Below are 22,356 nucleotides of genomic sequence, written 5' to 3'. Positions count from 1 at the left end.
CTTCATTCTGCAGAATGCATGGGAATGTTAGCTGTCACCTACAAAATTTCTTGGAAAAGTCAGATTGTGATAGATATGGCAGTGTTTTGTTTGTAATGTATTATCACTACTCAGCTGCTTGAATGAGCTGTGGGAGAGTTTCTTAGTAGGACACCAAATAAATGCATACATACAACAGGTATATTTATGATTAAATTGATAATGTTTTCTGTTTAAATGCATCTTCTCTGCTTTTCATTCTTGAGGTAGTTAGAATCTACTGTTTTAATATTGCCTTATGCAGATGTGTTCTGAGGAACATCGCTTGATGTGCTATAAATTGTACTTAGATTTATGGATTTGATCTTTTTCTTTTTATTTTGGTTGGTTGTGTTGGATAAAATTTTAGCGTAACTTTCCAAATGATTGTATGAGCTTTTAAGAGAAGCTGCTGATAGGAGTTTCCATGATTGGGGACTGTGGAAGAGCTCATGAGTGTGCCGAAATGGTCTACAGGTTATTCTAGGAGTCATAGTCCTTTTTTCTGTCTAATTATACATAGGATTGCTCCTTAAGGAAGGCTTAATAATCCCTAAATATAAAAGTTTGTGTCTGATTTATTATACCTGTATTTAAAGGGAGAGTTAGTAAATATGATCATATATTTAGTTTAATAAAATAGTAGCCAGATTTTCTGTTGTTCTTTCTACATTTAGATGAAACATTGTTTACAGAATAGGTTTTAATAAGTCATAAATATTAAAATATAAAGTTGGATTCAGAATCTTCTGTCTGAATCGAAGGGTTTTGCCCCTGGTAGTCACCTCACCTTGATTTTGGGGATTATTCCTGTATCACTGCCCATCTCATTCAATATGATCACCCAAACCTTTATGCGGCAGTTTCAGGGGGCTGAAGGAGCTACTGTGTGGAGGAAGTCTGCTTCTCCCAGCCCAAATGTGTGCACCTAAGCTGAATTCAGTCCTAAAATATTATTTTCTTAAGTGTAGAAATGAAATGAGTCTATCATCTTGCCTTTCTTGAAGGTGTTTCCTTCTCTCTTGGTTTCCTAAGTGGGGGTGGGGGGGAATGTTGCCTCTGTTTTGGGATCCTTGCATGAGGAACAAAAATAAAGTGTTTTAACAGAGAAATATGTATTGCCTCCATTCTGTTAAAATTAGGACCATCTCTTGATTAAAGAAATATTGGTTAATCATGAATATAATGGGTAGATTAACTGATTAAATCTGTATGGATTTGCATTTCAGTGCTTTAATAGTATTGAAATATTTATTACTTTAGATGAGGAATGAATTGTTATAGCAGACACTAACTTAGAAGAAGCACTCCCTATTGTAAGGAGATAACTCACATCACTGGGGAAAATATGTCTTTTCCAGAAAAAAATACAACTGATTTTTTGTGAAAAATTTCCAGAGCTCTAAATAATATTATCTGAGTCAACATGTTTATTTAACTCATTTTTATTCCTCAGCACACATTCTCCTTCAATCATTTCACAAAATATCTCTGAGTACAGAACTAAAAACGTAAGCCATGTCATTATTATGTGTAGCATAAATATATCAGAAGTTTTTCCAGTAGCCCCAAACTGAACTGAAAATATTTAGGGGAAAATTAAATTTATCACATAACATTTAAAATATATTGTTTAAACACATTCAAAGCTTCATTTGGAAATTATTTTATTGGGATATTTGAAAAAAATGTGTAATTCCTTATGATATAATTATTTGTTAAATTTGTTTATATTTAACTACTCCTTAAAGAACACACTATTTTTAAGAGCTGATATGCTTTAAATCAGTGTTTAATTTTCTTTTGCTGAGGTACTTATTGCACCTTTAGCTTCACTCATTGTCTGCATTGCTTTTTGATTCCATTTCAACATGAGAAAAATCTGATGAGCAACTAGTTTAATATTTTCTTTTACTAAAGAATGGACTTTGGCAGGAAAGTGGGCTACTGTATGAACAGAGTGCTGGACTACATGGACCCTTGGTCTGATCCAGCAGGGCCCTGCTTACATTCTAATATGATGTTTATTCAGAGAGTGAGCTGTTGTGTTATTGCATTAGAATGTGAACTAGGTAAGCCAAAATGACAGTAATGTGAATAATAATAATTTGTGGAGAAACTGTTTTGCCACTGAGATAGCCTACAAAGCAAGTGTGAGGCATGGGTTGTCAAGCTTCCTTTGTGGTGTCTAAATATGTATAAACCTGTACTTTTTGGAGAGTCTCCATTAAACCATCTCTTGGCCCGTGATTTGTTCTAAAATTGCTTGCTTCATTTTATACCTACCTCTGTAAATATACCTAGTTGTTTCCTAGTGTCTTTGCTAATGATCAAAACAATATTAGGATCATTCTTTAATGTTCTCAAAGTTGAAATCATTTTCACTGTGGTATACAAGTATATAATGAATCTCTTTCATTTAGTTTCTTGGTCATACAGATTTAATCTGTGGATCATTCTTCTACAGTTATAATCTCAAGTCTGTTTGAAAGAAAACACTGCTGGTGAAGTTTTTGTTAAGACTTTTTCACAATAACTTCCTGACGCTTCTCAGTTGATAGTTCTTGTTTGTAACAACCTTGTAGAGTCAGTGGCTGAAATGCACATTTTAGTTGCCAACTCTTATAAAGGCTATCAGTAAATTCATGCACAAGCAGGAATTAAACCACTTTCTTTCAAGTCTTAACTAAGCTTTTGGTTGACCATGCTACACTGGAACTTAGTACTATGTATGTGTTTGTATTTCTTTCTTAAATGGCTGTCAACAGCCTAAACTTGATTTAAATAACATCTGAGTTAGAACTAAGCAGTCTATATTTCTTGTTATTTATAGATGGGATAATGTTAACAATAGCGTAGTTGGATGTTGAGTCATATGGCTTGTTCTGGATGTCGAAGGGCTGCTTTGGGGAAGTGGCTGGAATATTAGCCTTGAGCACATGAAACAGCCTCATATCTCTTCATAGCTATAAAGCTTCTTTGATGACCTTGTACAGGTTACTTTCCATTAGGCTAGCCAATCTGATGTGATTGTTGTGACGTTATTATACTAAACGTGGCTTATTGAAGGAAAAATACAGATTAAGTAACTTAAATTTCATGGAAATGCTAGAAGCCTCTGAGCAGAAATAGAATGGAAATGCCTGGTTTTAAAGGAGAACCTAGTTAAAATTGACACTATGGAAACCTGTTGGAATGGAGGGACCTAGTGAGATAAGTCATATCTGGATATAAAGTGTACTGAAAAGACTAGGAAGGGTGTATTGGAGGTGTTGCTATTTACATTAAAGCAGGTATAGTGTTGACTAGAGTATAAAACCTAAAAGGTTTCTTTCACAGAAGTGCTGGAAGTGAAAATTCTGGGCTCCAAAATTAAGCTATTACTAAAATCATGTCATTCCCTAGACCAGAATGTCCAGGGTGATCTTGAAACAGAAATAAAATCAAGAAGGTCTCTAAACATAAAAAGTGTTGTAATAATGGATCATTTCAGTTATTCCCACCTTGGCTAGATAAAAGTTTATTCCAGTTCTGACAAAGATGTCAGATTTTTAGGTGCCAAGATGGACTATGCTGTAGGACAGATGGCCTTGGTATGAACTAGGGGGTGAAAAGTTCCAAAAACATTTATCCAAACTGGGGTAATGTTTGTACAAATGCGAATGCAGCTTAGTGTAAAGTGATGCAAAAGTCCCAACCTCAAGCATATGCTGATAGGATCAGTAGTAGTAGTGACTGCCCAAAAAGAAATCTTAGGGTTGTAGTAGACAGCTTGATGAAAATGTCAGAACAGGGCAACACCCCTTTGAGAAAAGGTTACAGTATTTGGGGTAGTTTAGCGTAATAAAAAGATGATCCAAGGGGAGACATAGTAGAGGTTTACAAAATTGTATATGTTATAAACAAAGTTGATACAAACAACAAAGTTTTTTTCTCCCTCATAATACTGGAAGTTAGGGTGGTCTCTTGAAGCTGATTACTTGGAGATTTAGGAAAAAATTAAAAGGAAATACTTTTTCATATGGTGCATAGTTAAACTACACAATTCACTTCCACAAGGTGTAGTGATGGCCTCCAGTTTAGATGGTTTTTAAAGTGGATTGGACAGATTCATAGAGAAAGCTATCAATGGTTACTAGACCTGCCAGTTGTATGTTTGATCCAGTATCAAACACTATGTCTGTGTTTACCAGCTGCAGGGGAACATGTGCAGAGGATGCTCATGTCCTAATAGGTTCCCATGTGCAGCTGGTTAGCCACTGTGAACAGATTGCTGAATTAGAGGAATTGTTCATCCTGTCCAGCATTGCTGCTCTTAAATTCTTAGTTATTCTGATGCCTCTTTTCTAGAAGCAGTGGGAAAAAGTTGTCTGTATGAAGATCTTTGCAATGAGATCATTCCCACCAGAGTACATATGGTGGGAAATCTGACAGTGGTGTTGGGATCCTTGGGTGGGGATGCTGATTATGCACCTTCCTCAAAGAAAAGTGGTTTAGAGGTTTGTATGTTCACTTAGCTAACATACTTACACTTTTTACTAATATTGAACACTTCTCTGCCATGGTTAATAACAACCACAAATAGCCTTTTGACAAAATTCAAAGAAATGTTGCCACTTAGGGAAATTGGCATTACTCAACCTGGTGTTCTGTCTGCAATACTTATCATCCCTTTCTAATACAGCCAAGAATGTGTTGCCTGGGATATGAATGTGTACTGTGAAGGCGCTTTAGTTCAGAATGTTTCATTCTACTGAGATCCTTACACTGGATCACACAGTTTTGCTTTATATTTTACTTTGGACCAAGGTATAGACTTTCTCTCCTGAAGCTAGGAATGTAAAACCATTTTGTAATGTTGAGACTTCACTGGATGCTGAGCTTTACTAATATTTGTTTTGTTATGCTGCAGCATTTGTGTTTGTGTTCATGCATTAGTAGCTATATATGTGTAGGTTAGATTCACAAGATTGTTGACTCTCAGTTCAAAATCCTCCTTGGTTACCTTCTAATGATGCCAGCTTCAAATTTCCCAGGGAAACACTCTGTATAGTAAGAAACACAATAGGTGTGATTTCTGTGTAACATGCTTTTAAAAATAAGTGAACTCTATATAACTTGGTTATATAATACTTATTAAAATACTTGAAATACAGAAGTACATGCAGTGATTTCAGTAAGATTAATAACATGTTTCTAGCCATTACACAGTGATTCTGTGTCTACTACTGGCAGCTTATCTGTTGTTGTGCTTGAGTACACCTGTGTGTATAAATGATAACTTTACTTGAAAATTAAGTAGACTTTGGTGTGAGTATGTTTTCGCATACAGTTATCCATGATTTTGTTCATGACTTCATTTGTTGTCTTATCAGTTCTATACTAGTTTCACTTGTTTAGGGACTTAGCTGATAATGTCAGTATGTCTGTATTGCCATCAGCACTGCTTTGTGACTTGTCAAGATGCAGTTATTTTATATAGTTTGAGCTTTAACATCATTACCACTGGCTCTACCTTTGGCATGTTATTTTTCTCAAATGGATTTTCAGCACAGTAAGTTTGTTAGTATTTAAGGTACCACAAGATTTTTGTTTGTTTGTTTGTTTTTTATTGCACTTTGGCAGCTGATCATGTGATGATTAGTGCAGTCAGAAGACCTGACCATCCATGGGGAAATATCTTTCTGAAGTTGGCAGACCTCTTTCCAAATGTTGTATGACATTTTTCATTTCTCTTTAGGGAAAACTGCTTATGCTCTTTCATGGAAATTTTGCTTCAATATTTTTCAGTGAATCAGGCAACTCAATAATCCCTTTCTCCCCTCCCCAGCAGGGTTTTCTGTGAAACAGTATCAGTCTTCGCATGGAAAGAGCATCCCTTCTGCATGACTGCAATAAAATTTGGAATGTTGGTTTATTTCTGTCTCTGATGGAGGAGTAACCACACATCTCACTGCTTCACTGGAAGATTTCACGAGAAATACAAGATGTCATCAAATAGGAGTCAGAACCCGCATGGACTTAAACAAATTGGTCTTGACCAGATATGGGATGACCTCAGAGCTGGAATTCAACAAGTTTATACAAGACAAAGCATGGCAAAGTCTAGATATATGGAACTCTACACGTATCCTAACATACAGGCTAAGTAATCAATTATTGATGCTTATGTCACTATAGAATTCTCTTACACAGAGAAAGCAATGAGTGGCTTTAGGGTGCTTCTAATCTCTTCAGTTGTTATCTTCAGTCATGCCAAGAGAGTAAAGACCATGAGTTCATTTGAACCTCCTGATTTGTTTAAAGTTTCTGTGGTTTGAGCTAGAAGTTTAAATGAGAACGTGAAATAGCTCTTGGGCAAAATCTGAGTCTCTGACTCATTTCTTTCATATGCCGACATTAACTAATAGCATATCAAGAGTATCCTCTCTAATATAAATCTCTTCGTGAATTGCTTGGATTCCCATTATATATCTCATATTGCCTCTCAGCGTGGAATATAAGTAAATGTGGGTAAATGGTAGTTTGCCCTGTCATTAGAAGATTATGATGTTTTACAACTGCCTCGGCATTACTTTTTTCCAATAGTGCATTCCAGTGAGAAGAGCAACTATTTTTAAGGGTATTCAGATTTGAAAGCTGACTTTTTATTTAAGATTTGAATTTCTTGGAAGAAATATGTGTGTATGGATTTATATAAATAGCATTTTATCCCTGGGTCCTCAGAAGTAAGTTTCATAAGAGTTCAGTGAAGCTGACTTCGAGTTAGTGTGCATAGGATTGCCTCCTTTGATGTTTAGAGATATAGATATTAATGTGTTGACTAGTTTACATCTGGGCAGTTCTATATTTATAATGATCAACATATTGCATCAGAAGTGGAGTTCAGCATGTGTTGTATCTTGGCATACATGTTTGCTTACTGTAAAGAGGCAGCTTTTATAGAACTGCCCCAGTGATTTTTGGCTTAGCTGTAGCATACTCCAGATCACATGCATCACCATTATATGTTGTTTTGAGTCCTTGGAACACTAGTTGTTGTGGAACAGATAGGAAAGATTGTAAACATAAGTTGAACAAGCAGCATTAGCTTCAATGTTGACTATAAAAACTTTATAGGAACAGTATAGCAGTATTCTGATGGATCACACTGAAGTAAGAGATATAATTGTGCACATGTATCTGTTTCCTTTATTACTTTGGAAGAAGGTCAATTTTCTTCTTTGAATTTCTTTTCATATTTTGGGGCAACTCCCCAGATAGCTTTTCCAGTTCATATCTTAAGCAAGTCAACATTTAGTTTGACAATATTTATTTATTTATTTATTTATTTATTTATTTATTTATTTATTTTATATCCTGCCCTTTTGCCTTCTAAGGAACTCAAGATGGCTTGAATAATTTCTGTGGATTGGACATCGTATTCATGGTTGACATTCTAGGCATACCTTCACTAAATATGTATATTCATAGTTAAAATGGATAGGCTGGACTCAGATAATGCAACAAACCATCATGAGTGTGATGCCAAGGTGGGTTGTTGTTGTGTTATGCAAACTTGGTCCATTTCCCACAGGATGGTTTCTTTGTGGGCAACATGGTACACTGACAGTGCATAGTTTGGTCTTGGGATGTAGCATCCATTGTGGGTTGTCATCTGAACCCAGGCAAATAACCCAAGTGTGGACATTGGGAAGCAGACAGAAAGCATCTTGGGAAGAGCAGAACAACCCTTGCTGCTCTTGGCAAGCTGTCTTTTGTATTACATGCTACAAAACAAAATCTAAACCACACATTGAGGAGAAAAAGCAGGAAGAAAGAAAAAGTAAACTAAAATATTACAGGGTTTTTTGGATAAGATTTTAAAAGATCTGTGATGTTAATTAGATACGTTGCATACCCTTATGTATGTGTATAGAGTAAAGTATGCTACTGTTAATAATTATGGATAAACCATCAAAGACAGCCCAAATATAGTAAAACATTTGTAACTTACTAAAGGCCTCCTGTTCAAAATTGGAAAGTTTCATTAAATCCTGTTGCCACAGGAGGCCATTTATCCTTCCAACTTTGTAGTATTAAACTTTTAACTGTTAAAAAGGTGCCTTTATATTGACCTTGCCTTAAATACTAAGAGATGTATAAATGGTTAAAAAGGACATGTGTGTTGTTGAATATTAAAGAACTTTCTATCACAAAATTTATCTGAATTGCCTTCTTCCAAAAGGAGGCAATCATTGGGTATTAGTGTCATTACATCTCCCAACAATTGTCTGATTTAATTAAGCCTTTCTCAAAGAGATATTGTGGCATCCAATTCAAAACATCAATTTTTGCTGAATTAAATGTAACCTAAGATCCATTATACTTTCAAAAAATATGTCAGTGACGGATTCTATTATTGCATTCTTGCTAAAAAACCCTGTTTCACATATTTATTAACTGATAATAGATATTTGTGTACATGAATTGTAGACTAATGTAGCTTTTCAGCCTCAGTCAGTACTTCCAGCAACACAATTGGTTTTGAAACTGTAAAGGCATCAGAGCCAAGCCTAAATTCTAACAAATGTTTCAGTGGCATATGTTGCTATGCAGTTTATAATTAGCCCACAAAACAGAAAATGACAGAAAGTTACCATGGCCAACAAACTGATCCAAGCTTCCCCCCCCCCACCCCCCAAAAAGAAAATAAGACCCATCTGTCCAGGTGTACTACACAAAACATTTCTTACAAATCTTTAAATCCAGGTTTCCCCATTTAAGAAAAAGTTAGTTTTGCATGTGAAGGAAGTCAAACTGTAATTGGTGAGAAAAGATGTGCCATGCCTTTCTAACTATAGGAAACACATTAACTATTTTATTACAGCTTCAGCTACTGGCTGATATGAAAATGTAATACATAAATAAAATATAATGAGAACATGAAGCATTGTAGTTAGGAAGAGGATCCAAACATGAAGATTCCAGAAATGACCAGGGAGAGGAATCTAAGTGGGAAAGACCAAAATTTAGTGCAGACCCAATGAAAGATCAAGAAAGCTAACTCTGTCATCTTTAATCAAAGGTTACATCCTTTTCAAGAATATTTTTGGAGTGGAACCTATAAAACTGAGGGAGAAAACACTCATTGAAACTTATGAAAGTATATGCCAGATATAAATAAAGGATTACCACATATAACATAAATGAGTTTAGATATTAGGTTCATTTTAAGTGTATGAACCCTATCCTATAAACTTAGCTTAAAGGATATACATCTCAGTATCCCTTGAGATCTTATTCTGCAATATGGCTCTAGGAATAAGTGTTATCCCATAAAGTTTTAAGCACAAATGTATTAATATTATGATATTGTTGTCATATAGCATATTCAATCGATTAGAAGTACATCTGACATATCAATGGGGAAAGAAGACGTCCTTTCTCAAATAAGAAAAACTCAGACAAAACAGTGTTGGTCCTAACTCTGGCTGTAAGGGTTCCATATAAAGTTTTAACCCATTTTGGGAATTCTGGAGGAAACCAAAATTGCTTGTTGTGATGAAAATATATTTCCAATAAATTTTATTAAAAGCTTTCCCTGCATCCAGACAGATAATAGCAGCTATATCTCTTTTCTCATTTAATATTATCAGATCTACAACCAGACTGAGCATGCCACCTCCCTACCTATTTTTAATGAATTCCACTTGATCTGATTGGATTAACAACCAGACCCCAATAACTCATTGTGGCCAGTCAGCCAAGTTTACAATTAATATTTTGTGTCAGCATTGATCAATGAAATAGCTTAATGATTAACACAGAAGGTATGGTCTCTATCTGATTTAGAAATTACAGTAATATAAGCATCTTGGAGTACTGATGAATGAGAATTCCATTCAAAAATAGAATCTTACAAATAGAATCTTTTCCATTCAAAAATAGAATCTTGTGAACTAGAAAGCTGGAAAATGTTTTATACCACTCTTTGGGAAATCTGTCCAGACTGTGATTTCCCCATTTTTATGTTAGCTTCTGCTTTCATGATTTCCTCAATCTACAAAGGTGCCCTTAAAAACTGCCTTTGTAGAATACCTAGATAAGGAAGATTAATCTGAGAAAATAGTGTTCATATCCTGCTCTCCTACTTCACAACCTCTGCCACACAATTCTGAATAACATTTTAAAAATAAAGGATGAGCAGGTATTGTCTTTAATCACCAAATTATGGTGCAATATTTTTGTAGTCTTAAGTTGATGTACCAAGATCTTTCTAGGATGATCACTATTCACTGTTTGTCTTTCTTAAGTATGCTGCTTGCTCTGAAAAACAATATTCGACTAATATCAGATATGCTGCAACTCCCATTAAAGTTTGACATTCAGAGAGGTGGCAAACTGACTTATAAAAGTTTTCAGCCTATCATTTAAGGCTTTTTATTGCTGCTTTAAAAAATCTTGCTGAGCAGTATAAGCAATAATTTGACCCATGAGTTGGTTGTACCCTCCTCATTGATTTCAAAATATTCTTATAGCTCAGCAAGATGATGATTTTTAAAGGACTCATTTAACAAAGAGACATTACAGTACCAAAGACCTGTAGGCCTTGGGCTGTTTGTGAATAGGCAAATAGTTCAGTTTTACAGGCCCTGATTTGGCATAGTAGTGATCTGAAAATCAAAAAATAATCTAACAGAAGACATAAATGTGTTGTCTCTTTCATCTAGATGCATTATTATCCGAAAGGCAATCAGGCCACATTTTTCCATATAAACCTGAATTGCAAATCTCAACATAGCTGGTCTCTTGGATCCAGTGTATTCCTGCCCAGGAAGTTAAGATCTTGTTGAGATCCCTCCACCCACAATCCCATAATAATAGTGTCAAGCAGTTGCTAAAGCATTAATGAAACATGGTTGGGGATTCATTATTGGGCCCATGCACATTAATCAAAGCCATTACTGTCTCATTGTATTTTCCAAGCACAACCAAGCTGCCCTTCAGAAATTTCTCTGCCGGTTAGAGATTCTGTACTGCTGCTGTGACAGTTACTCATGAAGAGGGAGGATACTTCCAATCTGGTGTCTCTGCTTTGACCATTCTGCTTTGGGTGATCCTGCTAAGAGACCAGATTTGATCTGGCCTCCTGGTGGAATTACTCTTGGCTTCTCTGACACTCTCACATCCCCTCACTTTGCAAAAGTGTGCGTCCAGAAAGAGGTATTAGTCCTTTAAACACTGAAAATTAAGAGGCAGTTAAGAATGGCAGACAGCTTCCTTAGCTGGAAGTCCACTCTGGCCAAGCTTACTTTGGGATAACTTGCATTGCCTGCATGCCCCTGCTACATTTGCTCATGGTTTTCACTCACTTTCATATAGCCATATATGTCCCACTCAAATATTTTTTTAAAAAAGCTTGCCCTATCAAAACCCTGTCCCCCCTCAAAAGAGAGTGGATACATTTTCCTAAGCAGGTAGTATCTCTGGGAAAGGTATAAAGTGTTCAGTACCCTAAGGACAATCATAGAAAAACCAAGAAAGAATCTTTTTGCATTACCACCCCCTTTTCATGACCAAAGATCCTTCATATCTTTGCTTCATCTTGATAGCTTGCCTTCTGATGGTTGTTAAGAAAATGGAATGTGAAGAAAAGCATTGTTTAGCGCATGGGTCCTCAAACTACGGCCCACCATGGGCATTTATCTGGCCTGCCTCAGAGCTTTTGGACTCGCTCGGAGAAAACAATCTCCAAGCAAGTCCAAAAGCTCTGAGCCAGCGCAGGCGTTCTCTGAAACTGAGTAGAATTGGTGCACGACCAAATTGTAACAGCTCAACTGCACGTGTGCCAGTGCTCACCCCCCCCCCCCAATTGCACGCATACATGGAGCGGGAATACGGAGCAGGAAACAGAAGAGAGGAGGGGAGAAGAGAGAGGTGAAGACACTAAAAAAGGATTGAAGGTAAGAAAAATATAACTTTTTAAATCCATTTTTAATCATGTGAGCCAGGTCCCCGAGCTGCAGGCCAAGCCGAGCGGCTGCCCCTGAGCTTGGTAGGTGGCCGTGGCTTGTCCAGAGAAGGCTGCAGTGGAAGTGCAGAAGCCGTGGCCCTCTATGGGCAATCCGCTGCTGTCAAACAGCTGCCATGCTTCTTCCCCGCATGGCAGGGAGAGGCGGGAGGCCCTGTCCCTCGCCTCCCCTCACCTTGGAAAGAAACCCTTGCCTCCCTCCTTGCTGCCCTCTCCCGGCCAGGGAAGCTGGCCTGCGCTCACCTCTCTGGCCTCCCACTCCCGTTCTAATTTCCATCATGCCCAACCAGCATGGCCAATGGAAGTTGTAGTCCAACTCATCACCTGGGCAGTACCAGTTTTGGCAAGGTTGCACTTAAAATATCATAGTCATTAGCTCTGCATCCAAATACAGCCATTGTGTATTGTGGGAATTGTTCTGGGATGACTTGCTTCAAAGGAGCGCTTACGTCCATATATGCCCAGCCGCCCCTTGAGATCAGCGGGAGAGGCCCTTCTCCGGGAACCCTCCGGGAAGGAAATTAGGAGGGTGGCTACTCGGAGGAGGGCTTTCTCTGCGGTGGCGCCCAACTTATGGAACACGCTCCCCAGAGAGGTCCGCCTGGCGCCGTCGTTATTTGCTTTTCGGCGCCAGGTGAAAACCTTTTTATTTAAGCGGTATTTTAACTGTTAGTATTAACTGATTTTATCTGGCCAGGGCGGCTTATTTTATACTGTATTTTTTGGATTTTTAATGTTTATATTAATTTATTGTTGTAAGCCGCCCCGAGGCTTCGGCGAATGGGGCGGCATAAAAATGTTTTAATAAATAAAAATAAATAAATAAAATACTAAGAGTGGCATTAACAGTATTTATCCTTAGTATTTTTGCTTCATTCTTTGTAAATGCCAGTTGCAGCTGCATTATGCAAAATACTATATTTAGTACCTTGGTTGTATTGTACATACGTCCCTTGAATATGGGACATGCTCTTCCCCACCTCATCTTGGGTTTCTGCTGCAGCTTAGGGGAGTGGTGGAACAACCATTTTTAAATTTTAATTTTTTTAAATTTTAATTAATTTTTAATGTGCAGTGTGGATACAAATTCATTCATACTTTTTTCAGACTATAATCTGGCCCCGCAACAGTCTGAGGGGCAGTGAACTGGCCCCCTGTTTAAAAAGTTTGAGGACCCCTGGTTTTGGAGCCTATTTGAGTACCTGCTGCACTTTAAGAGCCAGTAGCACCCATTACATTGCCCTGTTGAGGTTCTTGATTTCTGCACTCATGAAATTAGCAGTTCTTCAAGTTTGATTAAATCAACTGAAAAGTGAAAATACTTGCATACAGTGTGTGTGCATGCACATTCTCTCTGTATATGTGTGTGCACACGCATATATATTCGCCAACCCCTCACTGTTCCAATATGGAGCACTGCCAAAATGGTGATTGCAAAACCTGGCTGTCAAGCTAGGGTTTATAGTCTTTGGAAAATGAAAAGTTAAACGGGGAAAAGCCACAGCAAGTGAAAAGAGCTTGTGGTCTTGACACAGAATTCCCTGGTATACTGAAAGAAGGACTGAGGGAGAAGAGGGGAGCAATTCATGATGAGCATGCTTGTCTGTTGGGTATACTGTAGGTTGTATATACTAGAACCATTCCACTGTGGCTGATTGACAGGGTAGGTTGGCTTGATTTGTGAAAGCATCCATTGGCTAATCAGTTATTTACTATTTAATGTATTTGCACACTAGTTTCCTAAATTGGTTTTTTGTTTCTTGCTGGGTGACTGGCTGATGAAATCAAAGAGTTACTTGATAATTTTGTCATGAGGCTGGCAGTCCTTCCCAACGAAAGCAGTCACTCCAGTTGACGCTACAAAAGTCTTTATACAGTATTACAATTACAGTCATGTGAGCTAGAAAGTTGTCCTCTCGTTCTAAGTTCAACATACATGGTGCTTTTGTATTCTTCTTGGCCGTCCTAGAGGCGGGGCATTATGACCCCTCTCCCTGCGTCGCTCAATCAGTCTCGATTCTAATTGTCCCAATCTGTGCATGTGTCTGCAGGAACGAGCATCTTCAGCTGTTTGATCTACGTTATCTCCTAAATTCCCATCCCCCATATCATCCTCTGGTGTGATTGTTTCCTCAACAACCTCCAAATTGGTCTCTGTATGCTCCTCTGTTTGGGCATCTCCCTGAACTTCTTTATCTCCTGTACTTTCATTCCCATCGACTGTGCAGCAGGGGAGTAAAGTTTGTTCTGCTGGTACCAGAAATACATCTTCATCAACTCTCTGGTTCTCATGGGAAGTTTTCTCCTCTTGTGCATGCGCCAAGGAGTCTTCTGAGTCCGTGTGCACGACATCTTTCCTTTTAACCATAAAATGTAGATCAAATATAGTATGTATGAGTGTTAAATGTGAGGGAGATTCTCATATAGTATTAACTTGTAACTAACAACTCACCTTGTTAGCCTTAGTAAATAATAAGTGCAACTGGGTGATTCTCCAGTTTAAGACAATCGGTTTTGGACTGCAGCAGGCTAGCTGCTCTAAGGAACCACACAGTGGTGGCCTGATTTAGACAGTAAGGTTCACCTTGCAAGTATCAGCAGAATTTGTATGAGATCTTTAATGTAATTGCAGGATGAGGACCAGTGCAGTCACAGAGAACAACCTGGTGCCTCAGAAAACTGTATCAAAGGCTTCTCACACAGATTTGCCCACTTCTGTCACATCGGCAGAACTTTTTATGGCTGCTTTATGTTTCTGATTCAGATTCTGCCTCTGCATTGTCTTCATTTGTGTTTTGCCCTGGGTATCTGACCTTCACTTTTTCCTGACTCTGCCTTTTCCTCTGGTCCTACTATGTCTTGCCAAGTTCTAAATTCACCTCCATCATTGGTAGTCTTGCTGTTCCAGTCATAGACACCTGCCACTTATGTCTCAGAGCTGACACTTTGTGAAGCCAAAATCTGTGTCCCTACCATGGAACAGAATGGATGGGGAATTGTCAAATGTTCTGCATTCCTTGCAGGCCCAAGTATAATCTCTACATTCTGAATACTGTATTTGAATATTTTATATGCTGCTTCTGCAACCATTGTCTCAGCGTCCCTGTCTCACCAAAAGGCTCTAGCAGAATGATTCACTGGAGATCAGAAGAATTTAAGGATTTTATTAACCAATGTCAGCTGTTGTTCCAGATGGGTGCAGAGGACTGTCATAGGCAACATAGTCTGCTGTATCTAGTGGCCAGTTTGTTTTCTAATGCTACCTGGCATAGGCCTAACTGTTATTGGAAGAAGGCAGTTCCCTCTTCTGGAACCTACATGAGTTTATTTGAGCCCTGAAGGGCATGTTGGCTTGTAAACCATGCACACATGGCAGTATTGCCACTCCAGACCATGAAGCAGGTTTATCTGTTGCAGAAAATGCTGGTGGGTTTTGCTTGTGGGAGATAAGCTGTGGAATGGGGCAGGTCAGTGATTTCATTTTCAAAATGGCCTGTATTCTGATATCAAGGCTGAGTTGGCCCAAGTAGAAACATAGAAACATAGAGAGTCAGAAGGGGCCTACCAGGCCATCTAGTCTGACTCCGGCACCAGCCGGCTCCGCTCACGACATGCCCACCATGTGCATGTCCAGCCTATCTTTGAACACCCACACCGATGGAGCCTCAACCACCTCTTGTGGAAGCCCATTCCACACCCTCAGGGTCCTAACTGTCAGGAAGTGCTTCCTGGCATCTAAATGGAACCTTGGCTCCCTGAGCTTTGCTCCGTTGGAGCGCGTCCTGCCTTCCTCTGCAGGGGAGAACAGGTCTCTATCCATATCCATGTGACATCCCCTCACATACCTGTATGTTGCCAACATATCTTCTCCAGGCTGAAGAGACCCAGTTCCCTCAGTCTCGCCTCATACCCCATCCCCTGCAAACCTGCCACCAACCTTGTAGCCCTACGCTGCACTGACTCTAACCTGGCTATATCCTTTCTGTAATGAGGGGCCCAAAACTGAGCACAGTACTCCAGTTGCGGGTGCACCAGAGTCGTATAGAGTGGTAGTAATACCTCTCTTGATCTAGGAGCCACACTTCTGGATATGCAACCAAGGATGGTGTTCGCCCTCTTGACCACCGCATCACACTGCTGACTCATGTTTAGCCTGCAGTCAACCAGTACCCCGAGGTCCCTTTCACAAGTGCTGCTCTCCAGCCACTTGTCACCTAACCTGTACTTATGACACCCATTCCTATGCCCCAAGTGCAAGACGTTGCACTTATCCACATTGAACGCCATCCTGTTGTCTCCTGCCCACTTCCATAGTCTGTCCAGATCCTTTTGGATCTGGAGTACCTGCTCCTCAGTTGTGGCCACTGCTCCAGTTTTAGTGTCGTCTGCAAATTTGATCAGCAGACTGTTCACCCCTTCTTCCATGTCGTTAATGAAAAGATTAAACAGGATCGGCCCCAGGACAGAGCCCTGGGGGACCCTGCTTGTCACTGGCCACCATCCTGATGATTCCCCACTAATGGTTACCTTCTGCTTTCAGTCTGTCAACCATGCCCTAATCCACTGGACAGTGCTTTGGTGTATCCCAAAATTCCTCAGTTTCTCCACCAGGATATCATGGGGCACTTTGTCAAAGGCCTTGCTCAAATCCAGGTATACCACATCCACTGCATCCCGTCCATCTAGCCATCTCGAAACCTGTCATAGAATTCCACAAGGTTTGTCTGGCGTGACCTGTTTTTGCAGAAGCCGTGTTGTGTGGCTGTCAGCCTCCCTTCCCTATCTAGCATCACTAGATCTCTCTCTATTATGAGCCTTTCCATTGTTTTTCCTACAGTGGACATAAGGCTAACTGGTCTGTAATTCCCCATATCCTTTCTACTACCCTTTTTGAAAATTGGGACCACTGATGCCACCCTCCAGTCCTCTGGAACTTCACCCGTTCTCCACGAGGCCTCAAAAATGAAGGCCAGCAGGCATGAGAGAACCCCTGCCAACTCTCTAAGTTCTCTCGGGTGTAACCCATCAGGGCCTGGCGCCTTTGTAATGTCCAATGCCCTGAGGAGCCCCTTGACTTCAAGGGGGGTGACTCTAATCTGGGCCCCTACGTCTCCAGCCTCATCTAATCTCCTATGCGGATAGCCCCCGTCCTGCTTTGGGGAGAACACAGAGGTAAAATAGTCATTTAGCATCTGTGCCTGTTCCCTCATATCAGTCACTGGATCTCCTTCCTCCTTATTTAGTGGTCCCACCACTTGTCTCCCCTTTCTATTTACATGCTGAAAGAAGCCCTTTTTGTTGCTCTTGGTATTCTTGGCAAGTCTCAGCTTGTAATCAACCTTAGCCTTGTAAAGAATCCTTCTGCAACGGGCCTCCTCCTCCCGGTACACCCTTTTGTCTGTTTGCCCCAGTACCCATTTCCTACAGAGGTTCCTCTTGTGTCTAATCCCTCTAACCACCTCCTTTCGCATCCATGGCGGCACTCTCCTCCGCCTCCCCACCTTACTAACTAGAGGTATTGTCAAGGCTTGCGCCTCCAAAGCCTCCCTTTTGAGTGCCATCCACCCTTCCTCAGCTCACTTACCTTCCAGTAACCTATCCCAGGAGACTTTCCCCAATCTGGCCTTCAGTTGGCCAAAGTTGGCCCTGTTGAAGTCCCAGCTTCTAGTGCTCGACCTGCTGCATGTCCCCAGTCCCCTGATCTCAAAGCAAAGGATGGAGTGATTACTGGCATCCAGAGCTCCCCTTATCTGTACTTCATCTATCAGCTCCTCCGTATTGGTCAAGACCAAGTCAAGGATGTTTCCCCCACTGTCACCTGACCACATCGTTTGTGCCCACATGGATCACCAGGAGCGGCTGGTGGCCCCCGGAGTGAACAAGACACTCCACTCTGTCCTTCACATGCCGGATGCATGTGCCCGGCAGGCAGCAAACCTCCCTTGTCTCCAGGTTGGGGCGGCACACCGCCGCCTCAGTGCCCCTCAGCAGGGAGTCCCCAACAACAATCACCCGCCGCTGTGTCTTCCTGGTGGTGGTGGGTGGCCGTGCCCTGCCCCTTGCCTCTCCTGCAGCGGCCCCCTTGTCACTTGTCATCCCAGGCTGGGGGTCCTCCTGGTCCCCCGAGGCCTCATCAGCCCCAGCCTCCCCAAGTGGAGAGAACCTGTTTCCCAGCTCCAGATTGGTGCCAGAAGAAGGAGGAGGCCATGCTGGCCTCCTCCTCCTGTGGGTGACATGCCTCCATGTCTCTGCGGCTGCTCCTCCCGTGGCCTCTCCCTCAACCCTCTGTCCAGAGAGGGGCTGCTCCTGGGGGGCCTGGAGAGCTCTCTCGGCCCTCAGGCACCTCACCTCCTCCTCTAGCAGGGTCACCAGCTTGCACCGAGGGCAAGTGTAACCCTGCCTCTCCTGGGGGAGAAGGTCGAATATGTTGCAGCTGTCGCAGTGGACAGCAACACTCGTGACTACCGCCAAAGCTATCTCCTGGTCTGCCATTGGGATCCCTTCTGAGAGCTTACCTTGGTCCCCTGCCTTGTCTGTCCTGCAGTTCCTCTCACTCACCCAGTTCTTTCAGACAAAAACCCACTTGCACACACACACAATGATAAAATAAACTTAAATTTATAAAATAAACTAAAATTTAAATTGGAGGAAAAACAAAGCAAAACATAGCACAGCACCAAAACAAACAAACAAAGGAGGGAAAACAAAGCAAAAAAAAAAAAAAACCCTCTTCGTCCCAGGGAAGGGAGTCCCCGGACAGCCCATGCCACAGCTAAGGGACACAGACAAGGAAGGACGCCTTATCAGTTCCTCAGGCAGGTGGCCCCACCTGTCCGCTTCCTCCTGGCCCCTCTAGCCCCCCTGGCCCCGCCCCCTTATTCTCTGCTGCTCCTGGCCCTCTGCTCCCCCGCCCAGCTCCTACCTTGCCTTCGCCAGTCCCCTGGCCACTCAGCACTCTCTCCCAGCCTGTGCCTCTGCTGCTCTGCCAAGAAGCCAGAGGCAAAAGGGCTTGCAGTGGCTGAGAGTGGCCTTATCAGTCCTTCAGGCCGGTGGCCTGAGGCCCTTCTGCCACTGTGTTATCTTCATTATTATTTGTATTAACATGCACAATCACCTGAGTGATGGAAATGCAGAATGGTGTATCAGGCAAATTCCAGCAGAACTTTCTTGGGATGGGTGACCAGTCCTGAACCTTTGCAGACTGATGATCCTGGCATCTGCTGACAAAAACTGAGAAGAAGCTGCAACAAGCCCTGGATCTTCATATTTACTGTGGCTAGAAAGGACATCATACATCTGCCTGACCTGCTAAAGCGCAACATCAGGGAAACAGGTCACCCATTGCAACCTACCACACCCAATCTCCTTGATTCCAGTTCAACTTTTCCTCTTGCAAGGTGAACTCCTGCATGTAGAAGCCATGGTTGATTCTGGGGCTGACTTTAGTTTCATGCACTTTGCAAAAATGTTACATATTCCCTGGATTAAAGGATTAAAAGATTGGGTTGGGTCTAGACTTCGACATACTTAGATCAGACCCATTGAAATCAACAGAACTTAAATTATTCAGTTAAATTGCGTTTATGTTCGAAGTATGGATCTGTTCGAAGTATGATTGTTTATCCAGCCTGATGTAATGTGAAGAACTTTGAACATTTGAAAGTGCTTATATAAATGCCCTTTAATTTTAATTTAAGTATTGATTCTAGGCTTGTTTATTGATTATGACTTGTTGTATGTGCAATATTCCTTAACTTTCTATCAGTCATGTTTATAACTACTGCACAAGTGTGCATCAATCCAATCAAGCACGAGGAGCTGGTGTACCTACTTCGAAGTCTAAAAAAGGCCAAACACCTGGAGGAGCTCAGTTTGTTGGCTTGGAGCTATACAAGCGGCTTAAAGAATTCCTGAAGAATTACTTGACAAATCTCCTTAAGGTAAAACAGAAGTTGTATCATCTAAAATACTTAGTATTTAGGTGTGACTGTTTAACTTGCCTTTAAATCTTTGCATTTTTCCTGTTCTACATATGTGTGCATGTATATAGTTAATAAGGCAGAAGTAACATTTTAAGTAGTTTTTAGACAATCTTTCAGTAAAACTCTGAAGGCAGCATACATTAAAACAACATCAGAAATGCTGCTTAAACAATGTTACAGTCAAATGCCTGAGCTTTTAAAACCAAACAAAAACATGGTTGTATATTAGACTCACCACTGTTATTAAAGTGTCTGAGTGTGATCTTGGCTGGGAGTAAATCCCAAATTAACCAGCCTTTGAAAAAATCTCAAATTAACTAACCAATTTCTGAAGAACAGCAAATGATTGAAAGCTGGTTGAAGCCAATGGAGCGGAATGAATACTGTCATTGGGTTAGTCTGCAGTTATTCTGGTTTTATGTCTGTAACGTTTAAATCATGTAATTCCCAAACTTTCTACAATCAGCTCTATGTAAGTGATATATTACCAATCTATTTTGAGGACCTTAGGCTTTTCCTCAGGCTATATAGTAAATCTTTGTGCAGCTTAGCTTCAGGCTGAGTTTTCCTCAATAAGGCAAAATGATTATATTCATGAATGGTCCCAGAAGGCACAAAATTATCTTGAACCTATGCAAATGGGTTTGGAACACTTTGTAGAGTGACCAGAGATAGGTCATTGTTCATTTGGAGTGTTCATTTCATTTTGAAACCAGAAATTTAAATCGTAATGGTTCCATTATACAGGATCAATTCCAGCTGTCAGTGTAAGGATTTCTGATGGGTGGCTGGGGGAATGTGGGGGAAAGCAGGTTTCTGAAAAATGTAGGGGTGTAGAACTGTAATAAGTAATAGCTTCTCATAGAAGTTAATACAGTGAGAAGCATTGTGGTTACTTGTTTTAAAAATTGTTCACTTGTCCTGAAGTAGTTCAAGAGGCTGACTTAGGCATGAGCTTATAGAGAGACTTCATCTAAAACTTAAATTTCCATGTAATCATTTTGTATATTACGATAGAAAAACTGGCAAAAGAAACCCAAGACATGGGCAACATTTGCTTGTTGGTTTTTTGTTTCTATTTTTGTATGTGTTTCAGAAAGATCTATGATTGTGAGTACATAAATAGCACTGGAGTGTAAATTTGAAGAATGCCTTCTGGATAATTTTGGATCATTTGGTTTTATGTTTGCTGTAGCATTTTAAAAGCTCTGGTGTTACAACTTTACAATAGGCTTTTTGTGAGATGTGTGAGATGTGCATCAGATAGTGGGGTGAAACAGTGAGGCTTGTAAAATGCATGGTTCTGAAGTTAGAAATCTGTGTTGTTTCTCCCACAACAACTTCCAAATTTCAGGGCTCATAATAAGCAGTCCAGGAACAGAGTATCCTTAACTTGGCAAGCGTGATTGTTTGGAAGCCCGCTTGCCTCTGGTTTACAAAAACATATTTTTAACATGCAAACTAATCAGTAAGAAACTCTGGCTACTTTTTAAAGCAGGAGCTTCTAATTGCCATTCTCTGAAATACCACCTTTCATTTAAAGGGCTTATCACATCTATTTTTTTATTTTATTTATTTTATTTATTAAAACATTTTTATGCCGCCCCATTCGCCGAAGCCTTGGGGCGGCTTACAACAAATAAGTTAAATAACATTTTAAAATATATACATTAAAATAAATTACGAATATACAATATAAAATAAGCCGCCCTGGCCAGAAACATTCAATAATATTAACATTTAAAATGCTGCTTGAATAAAAAGGTCTTCGCCTGGCTCCGAAAAACAAATAACGATGGCGCCAGGCGGACCTCTCTGGGGAGCGCATTCCATAACTTAGGCGCCACCGCTGAGAAAGCCCTCCTCCGAGTAGCCACCCTCCTAATTTCTTTCACGGAGGGCTCCCGGAGAAGGGCCTCTCCCACCGATCTCAGGGGGCGGCTGGGCATATATGGATGTAAGCACTCCTTCAGGTAACCAGGACCCATGCCGTTTAGGGCTTTATAGGTCATCACCAACACCTTGAATTGGGCCCGGACGTCAATGGGAAGCCAGTGAAGCTGACGGAGAACTGGAGTCATGTGAGCATAACGTCCAGTCCCCGTCAGCAACCTGGCAGCTCTATTTTGAACCAATTGAAGTATCCGGACCGTCTTCAAGGGTAGCCCCACGTAGAGCGCGTTACAGAAGTCAAGACGGGAAGTCACCAGCGCATGTGTCACTGTCGCAAGGCAGTCGTACTCCAGGTAGGGGCGCAGCTGATAAATCAGCCGAAGCTGGAGGAAAGTGCTCCTCGCCGCTGCTGTTACTTGAGCTTCCAGTGAAAGCTCAGGGTCGAGGAGC

The 22,356-nt window shown here is 40.7% G+C and overlaps 1 protein-coding gene across 1 annotated transcript in view; it reads left to right on the top strand.

Moving 5' to 3' along the window:
* CUL1 (cullin 1) overlaps positions 1-22,356 on the top strand; it is a 55,258-nt gene that overhangs the window by 2,772 nt on the left and 30,130 nt on the right. The window contains exons 2-3 of the mRNA XM_044419121.1: positions 5,852-6,145; positions 19,797-20,029. Of these exons, the coding sequence (XP_044275056.1) occupies positions 6,006-6,145; positions 19,797-20,029 (373 nt within the window). The 5' untranslated portion in view covers positions 5,852-6,005. The remainder of the gene's footprint in view (positions 1-5,851; positions 6,146-19,796; positions 20,030-22,356) is intronic.

Source organism: Varanus komodoensis, unplaced genomic scaffold, assembly GCF_004798865.1.
Source record: "Varanus komodoensis strain SLA01 unplaced genomic scaffold, ASM479886v1 scaffold10, whole genome shotgun sequence".
Lineage (NCBI taxonomy): Eukaryota > Metazoa > Chordata > Lepidosauria > Squamata > Varanidae > Varanus > Varanus komodoensis.
Note: the sequence above shows the minus strand (reverse complement) of the source record. Positions and strands in the feature narration are given on the sequence as shown.